Source organism: Aplysia californica, unplaced genomic scaffold, assembly GCF_000002075.1.
Source record: "Aplysia californica isolate F4 #8 unplaced genomic scaffold, AplCal3.0 scaffold00633, whole genome shotgun sequence".
In the NCBI taxonomy this organism is placed as follows: Eukaryota; Metazoa; Mollusca; class Gastropoda; order Aplysiida; family Aplysiidae; genus Aplysia; species Aplysia californica.
Genome location: NW_004797903.1, coordinates 386,632 through 395,107, shown reverse-complemented (window position 1 = coordinate 395,107; position 8,476 = coordinate 386,632). Strand labels below are relative to the sequence as shown.

General features: G+C 40.7%; 1 protein-coding gene across 1 annotated transcript in view; it reads right to left on the bottom strand.

Annotated features, from left to right (window-relative positions):
- Positions 1 to 8,127, bottom strand: part of LOC101849493 (5'-nucleotidase domain-containing protein 3) — a gene marked incomplete in the record, with an annotated part of 22,382 nt that extends 14,255 nt beyond the window's left edge. Inside the window, 6 exon segments of the mRNA XM_013087741.2 lie at positions 296 to 364; positions 2,225 to 2,315; positions 3,544 to 3,599; positions 4,299 to 4,373; positions 5,051 to 5,226; positions 7,953 to 8,127. Of these exon segments, the coding sequence (XP_012943195.1) occupies positions 296 to 364; positions 2,225 to 2,315; positions 3,544 to 3,599; positions 4,299 to 4,373; positions 5,051 to 5,226; positions 7,953 to 8,118 (633 nt within the window).
- Between the last annotated feature and the right edge of the window lie 349 nt (positions 8,128 to 8,476).

Sequence of the window (8,476 nt, the reverse complement as noted above, 5' to 3'; positions counted from 1 at the left end):
TTCTCTCTCTCTCTCTCTCTCTCTCTCTCTCTTCTCTCTCTCTCTCTCTCCCCCCTCTCTCTCTTGCGAATGCACATAAAAATACACACACAAACAAATCATCAAACACACACATGTACACATGTTCACACACATACATACACACCACATACATACACACACACAGAGACAAATACACACACACACAGACACACACACACACACACAGACACACACACACACACACACATACACACACGTGACAGACACAAACCTACATACACACACACACATACACACACAGAGAAAAGCTCACCTCTGTGACCATAGAGATCAAGGTGACCTCCGGCAGGGCAAACAGATCCACCATCTGATGCATGCGACCCTGTCAGATAGACAAACATGGCAGCTGATGATATCTATTGCACAGATAGACAGACAGTAAATTGTTGAGATCTATTGCACAGATAGACAGACCATAAACTGATAAGATCTAACACACAGATTGACGGACCATAAATCGTGCGACATTGTGGTGAAATCTGATGGTCGTAAAATTAATGAAATCAAAGAAACCAGCATTTCCTCCGCCAGTTGAGAAACTGTAATTGGATTATTTTTTTGGGTTAGCACCTTTGCATCAATTCTTTAAAAATATTTCTGTATGGATTTTACTGAAAAACGTTGATTGAAGACACAAAAATTTTACATTTGCAGTTCAAGTTATGGAAGTCACAAAACTTTGGTGGCCGTTTCTCTCCAATCTTATCTCTTGACACCTGGTGACTGTTATGATGTTATGTGTTCTTGATATTTGATCGATGTCAGAGGAGCACAAGATGATGACAAACATTCCGCCATATTGATTTCATAGGGAAGGGAAGTGTTTATTTTCGTATCAAACATCTTTACTATATTTGGGTATAAGTATCGAATATCATGACAGCAACCCCTCATCTTTTCAATCACAAACGTTTCATAATCTTTTCAAGTTAGATTGGCACTCGTTTTTTTAGCGAGATACATGAAAAAGCTTAAAGACGATACCAGTCACTTGACATGGCCAAACATAAATGAGCGAATGATTTCACCACCTCGCGACCTCAGTGCTTTCTTGTCCTATCTCCATTTTTAATAACAGTGAAAACAGTTCATCATAACAAAGAGGGAGCTTAAGAACAAGTCACATTTTCACTGTTAAAAAAAATGGAGATAGGACAAGAAAGCACTCGACCTCATGACACCATTGACCATAAATTATTGATGGATTGAGGACTTGCATTTTGATCACTCCACATCGCTTCGAGATGCAGTTTTCGCTACTTGAAAAATATCAAGTCTAATTTCCTTCTTCGAACGTAATTTTTAATGTTCTCTTTTCTTTATATCTAAATCATAAAAAGGAAAACAAAAACACTGATACTATAAATTATGCAAATTTGTGTATCTGATCTGCATGTGAAAATTAAAAATGTGCCGCAAAATTGGCTTTGGTGTGCTGCTGATCGGACATATGTATCCATTAAGTTCTTGAACATTCAGTGTCTTACACCCTTGTTGACACCATTTAGATCATAAGGGAAGCCGGCCGCTCCAACCCAGCCCTAGCAGAGTGGGGATACATGACAGAACTCCAGCAGACAGACGGAGATACTGAATACACACAGCTGACAACTTTTTTTAAAAAAACAATAAATAAACACAAAAAAAGACAAACTTGTTTGTTTTAGATAAGGATTTACGGTGCTTGCAACTGCATAACGTCATATGAGCACCAAGGGCTGGATGTCAACAGAGAAGTCCAAATGAGAAATCAAGTTTACTCTGCTCAACTCTCTAGCCTCAACAGCACAAAGTCTGCATCAACTATCAGGCACCCCGGAAACAGCAGTTCACAAGAGTGTGAAAAGCATACAAAAGATGTACAGGCAAAATGACGATAGTAAGGATGCGGAAAGAAAAAGCAGCAGTTCTACCTATGTTATTGCGGCACAGTATGAGCATGCCATTGATAGGTCAGCCCATTTACAATTCTTCTGTGCATAAGAACATGTTAATATCCCCCCTTTGGGAATGGCCTAAAGACACTTCAGTCAGTAGCACTGTCCTGGGGGTGAGGGAGACAGACAGACTAATGCTAATGCTTGCAAACTTTTCCAAAACCCCCAATCATTGACACTCAATTTTCTTACTTCAGATTGAAGTACCACCATACAAACAAACTACCACCAGCGGTCCCACGTACCGATCCGTAGAAAGTGTTCATGTTCTCCACAGGTATGTGAGTCCCCTCATACAGCGCCTTCACTTCTTCGTCCGCCACTGGAGACAGGCCCCTGGCAAACCACACAGGTCACACAGGTTACAGGGTAACTTTGGTTTTAGTTTTTAGTAAGAGTTTCAAGGCGCTTACAACACAATTAGATCATGTAAGTGCCGAAGATTAGAGGTGTTACAAGAGAGAAACAAACAGAAAAAAGGAGGAGCCGAGATAAGGACGACAGATGTTTGATAGGAAAGAAAAAGTAAACCACACCAGAGCACCCGTCAACCAATCACAAACAGTAGGATGATAAAACACAAAAGGGATGAAGAAAAGTTTGCTCATTAATTGATACCAAGCACCATCAACAATTTAAAAATTTATTTTTTCTAACAAGTCAAGTAAGAAACAAACAAATGAAATATATGATAAACTTTGCAGTGCACAAACACACAAATAAAAAGTAAAACAAAGTGACCTAGTTCGGTACATAACATTCCAACACTTCCAGCACATAACTCTGTCCACGAGGACAGCCAAACTATTATCAGATTTCAATACAAGCAAACAGAACAACATGGCTGCCCACACATCTTTTTCAGTAGGAAATTTACAGGCTCTTCCTTACAACAAACAGCTGTAATTATCAAATGTAACTGCGTGGGTTTATCCCCCTGTCCACACCACGTCGCCTCAGAACGATTTTGTCCACAGTGTAATTAAGTAAAGAGGCACTTTGGACAAAACACTTCTGAGGCGACCACTAGTAGGTTCTCTAAGGGGTGGGACCTCTGAGTTTAACCCTATCCATACGTCGTGTTTTAATATCGTAACCAAACGACGTGGGGAACTCTGTGCCACCACCTAACCCTATCCGTACGTCATGTTTTACCATCGTATCCATACGACGTGGGGAACTCTGTGCCACCACTTTCCAAAGAGGAGATTTACTCGATAAAATCCGATGAGTACGCTTTGCGTAGCAGTCTGCCAAATTGATTTTTAAAGAAATATTGAAAGTTTCAAAGAGATCTTCGTGCTAGAAGTATTCTAAAATGTGAACAACACAACCCCAGGGGTAAAAAATGACCCCAGGGCGTACGGATAGGGTTAACATCCGTCTCCGATAAGATTAAGCCAAATGGGTTGAGAGCCTTGAAAATTCCAAAAGCGACCCCATTTCAAAAACACTCAGACAGGGATTTGAAAAAGAGCCATTCATTCCCTAGCCCAGTATGATCCCAACTGAACTAGCGAGGTGTGCGAGAAAAGTTGTCCGACTGAAAGAAGCATTCACCCACCTGTACACTGTGCCTAGCTGGATGTTGTGGAACTGGTCAATTTTCATGAGCAGACCCTAGGAACCAAGGACAATAATAAATCAATAACATGATACTTATATTATTATTATAGTAGAGGGTTTTACGGCGCTCGCAACTGCATAAGGTCATAGTTACATATCGCTCGACCCCAATGTAAAAAAAGAAGGCTCTGGGGGCTTTACAAACGCAACAGCCACACACACACAGTACATTGTGTTCCGACAAAAAAATCCCCATAAATCTCTGTAATCTAAATAAAATAGAAAACGATTTTAGGTCACATTAAAACGAAGTTCTTTTAGTTTTAGTTAAGTTTTTACGGTGCTCGCAACTGCATAAGGTCATTTGAGCACCAAGGGGTGGATGTCAACAGAGAAGTCCAAACAGGGAATCAGGCTTACTCTGCTCACCTCTCTTGCCTCAACAGGACAAAGTCTGCTTCGACTATCAAGGCACCTGGAAATGGCAGTTCACAAGAGAGTGACAAACATACAAAAGAAGTAGAGGAAAAATTTTGATAGTAAGGATGAGGAAAGAAAAAGCAGCAGTTCCCCCTATGTTGTTCCGGCACAGTACGAGCATGACATTGATAAATCAGCCCATTTTCAATTCTACTGTGCATAAGAAAATGTTAATGTCCCCCCATTTTACTAAAACTTAAAGTCCTCTAACTGAGTGCTCCACAACCATCACAAGGCCTTTGACATTGACATTGGTCTTGACCTAGACCCTACCTTCCTGACGTCGTAGTGCAGGCCTCTCACGGCAAAGTCCGAGTCATACTCCAGCTGTAAGATCTCCCCGGGATACTGAGGACGGCACAGATGAATACAAGTTGTGGGAGGCAGCCGGGTCAAATCAACCGCTCGGCAAAAAAAGGAAAATATCCCCCCCCCCCCCTTTTTCATCTTTTCTTTTTTTAGAATGGCAAAATAATGAAACTACTCCCTCACCCTTTTCATTTTTTTTTAGAGCGAAGGGGAGTGTCTCACTTCTACTTTCATGTCTCATTGATTAAAATCTCATTTTTGTGTGGATTTTACTGAAGACTGTTCATCAGAAGCACACTTGTTGTCTCATGATATTTGTGTCATGACACAGCGGAATCAGGCGTTCATCAATTTTTGGCATCACTGGTGTTAGCTTAAATCCTGTTCATCTAGGCTGAATAAAAGTCAACAGCGATTGAAGGATATGGGGAGTCACCTAGTGTCAGAGGTAAAATTTGCAAGAAAATGACCACCAAAAACTGAAAGTTTACACTAGTTGTAAATTCAAGTAAAGTACCTTAACCATAGACACAACGCTGGGCCAGAGTCTCAAACCTCAGAATTTACAACCTCACGATTACAAGTCCTGTAGCCTAACCACCAGACTACCAACACTCTTTACGGTAAGCTTTGTACGCTTTTCAACTATTAAGACCTCAGCAGACCCTAGAACACTTAGAAACATTTTCGACTTTCCAGCACATACATATCCCTACCTTGAGCCTGTTCACCAGCGCCTCTTTGCCGAGGGAAAAGATCAGCTTGTGGAGGTCGGGCGTGTAGGTGGCCAGGGTATAGTCGTAGTCGAAGCCGTAGACTTCCACCTGGCTCAGCGACAGCTCGTTGTTGGCAAAGATAGCCTCCGGGTTCTGGTCAGGGGAGGCAACTTCAGCTGGAAACAGTGTACAACAGTTCCGTTTTATACAGTTGTGAGCACGATTAACTTTTGCCAAACTGAACTGAACTAAACAGTCTAAATCACACTTCCATTCTTTAGGAGGCATGAAATTGATTAATTTTTTATTTAAAAAAAATTAGAAGTAGGTGTTTTCACATTCCCCCATTCTGGCAATTTACATCATTTAGGAGGCGGGCTTCAGACCCTATCTGTCAGTACAATGCATGTTTTCACAATAATCATAAATGTTTTCTTTGATATATTTGTACTTCATGTATCACGATATATGTAGTGAAAAGAGGGGCTCGTCAATTTTTGGCAAAGTACCGTGTTATTGGTGTATATTCTTCCTTTGAAACTATTCTCCTTGTTCTGACATAATTTTTTCCAGATCTCATGAAATACGTAACAGGTATGCAAGAAAAATGTTCAATAAATGTCTTACATGTGCCAGAGTGAAAGAGAAAGTAATTTTTAATTCATTCGCTACGTATTATTTTCGGCTTGAGGACGATTTTTTTTTCCGGAGGGCGAATGAGATGATGACCAGTGGGCAGTTAAAAGGTCTTTGGGGCCACAAATTCAAATAAATATCAACGTATTATATACCAATATTTTCAGTATGGTTTGTAGAATACATCTGTAATGTTTATTTATGTATTTTTGAACTTTGGTTCCTGAAAGAGACGATTATGCAACACAATTTTGATTGGATGCGGATAAAATTTGAAAATAAAAAATAAATAATCTTTGGTGAAACTCAAAAAATATGTTTGCATCTAGTCAAATGATACATCAAAATAACCATAAATGAATATAGAACTGGAAAATATTGAAAAGTTTGCAGTTATTTACCTACATTCCATAATATTTGTAAATTTTGAACATAACATCCGATATTGAAAAAAAAAATAATTTTATAATCTTGAAAAACGATCACAAACAGAAAAAAACACTTGTATCTTATATGCAATAATTCAGAATTGCATTTGGAATAAACCTATATGTCTTTTTTTTGGGGGGGGGGGGGGGGGGGGGTAAGTGTTTTACAGCGCTCGCAACTGCATAAGGTCATATGAGCGCGCGGGACACACCTAATATTTTCAGTTGGTAGGAAATTTTGAATTTTGCCCGGGTGGTGGCCAAAGCCTACTCTTATCGATTATAGACCACCAAGGGATCTTTAACGTGCGCAACTTGCACACGGGGCCTCAGAGATTTTTTCGACCTTGTCCGAGAAGGCTAGGTGTAGATCTTTCCTACCAGAAGACCAGGGGTGTGGCAGAAAGACAGCAGTAAGGAGGAGCCAAGGAGTAGCAGTAGAAAGGCTACAGAAAGAGTCAGGAGCCCAGAAGACGGGGCAAAGGAGGTGAGGGGGTGGGGGCAGAAAGTGGAAATGAAAGCAGACAACAGAACATTGCTTGAGAGAAGGAAAGGAGGTGAAAGGAGACAATTTTAGAGAAGAAAATTTTTCGGTCGTTACCCGGATTCGAACCCGGGACCTTTGAATGAGAGGCCAACATCTTAACCTCTAGGCCACAAGAGCCCCCTGTATACATGTCTTGAGTGGCACTTTTGTGTAATTTCATCAAAAAGTAGTGATTTTGGGGAGCAAAAAAAATTTTGACAATTTAAATCTAGATCTAGGCTTAGATCTAGCACTCAAAAATAATGATTTCTCAATAAAAGTGCATTGGCAAATAAGTTAAATCGGATCAATATAAAAAAGTCCTACATTTCTTTAGTGGGCAAAATAATGATACATTTTGTTGTATAAAAGTACTAAGACTGGTGTCCGGGCTATAATTTTGGAACCGCGATAAAACAAAGTCGAATAAACTACGAAATCGCGTTTCAAGACTGAATCTAAATCTGATTTTCAGTGAAAATTCTTGACCCGGAGGTCAACATTGACCTTTATTTTAACATGGATATGTGGATTGGAATAGAATCTAAGCTAAAATTGAAGATCAGTTCTCGAGCCGCCGGGGGCGGCTTAGTGTACTGACGGCACTTTAACCGTGCTGCCCCCCACGGCTCGGCCTAGCGAATGAGTAACTCTTCCAGGTCAACTGAAAAACTGGAGAAGCGACATGATGTGCAACTATATAGATACGTGATGCCGGAGAATAGCCATCAATCTATTGACCGGTGTGAAACCGGATAGCCACTAATTGTTTTAACACTTTGCTCCTATCATATCTTGGGGAAAATCCAAATAAACTAGATCTAGGTGCATGGTAAACATCGCCTATTGGCGAGATGAGGCGGCAAAGTGTTAAATAACGTGGAGTAAAGTGAAGGAAGGACCTCCGTAACGAGCGACCACCTCAACCAACAAACACAGTAAAGAAAAGATCTAACCGTAACCCAAACCCTATCCCTAACCATACCCCTCTATTCTACTCTGTCTCATAAGTGACATTGTCATAGTGGTCGCTCGTTGAAGTCCTCTCAAAGTGAAAGTAGGCCTGGGGTCTTGAGCATTTTTGTGCATGGTGCACTGAGCAAACAAAATGAACGTCATATTGTGGACCACATAACTATTCAATATTTTTTGCATATAGCTCTAGATCTAAACGTTGTTAAGATCGAGTAGAATCTACAGCCATCAGGAATATGTAGCGAAAGTCGCTGACAACGCGTCCTCAACAGTAAAAATGCAGAAAAAAATCGTAAACTTTGATAAGCTGGAGATGCACTCTTGCAGCAGCCCTTACCTTCAGCAGCATCTTTTCTGGATCTGTAAAGATCTTCCAGTTGCACTTTGGAAGCGACATAGCTTCTTTTTCCGAGCTCATGCAAAAGGCAAGGAGCACGGCGTCTTTGGAACGCATGAGTGAAAGCACGACTGATCGCCCTACAGCCAAACCTAGCAGTCGCCATTCTCCTCTCCTGAGGTCGAAGAGGCCAGATTTTCGGTAGTCATGAATCAAAATCAAAAGATTAATTCCAGAACAAATTTTTTTCCCTTGTTATAATATATATTTAAGTTTTGTTCCACTGCTTTTTAGAATTCTTCTTTACTGTTCTGTATTGCAAGAAAGCTTGAAAATATAAAGACTTATATATATGCCAGAGAGTACATGAAAGTTGTCCAAAGCGGCAAGGTTCCTGACTGCAACAACTGGCTGGCAACACAACACCTCGGGGTAAACAACTGGAGGGCGGAGGGCAAATGGCAATAGGGAGTAGCCCTCGGGATGGTCCGCTGTTATAATGCACAAAGCCCCACATACCCCCC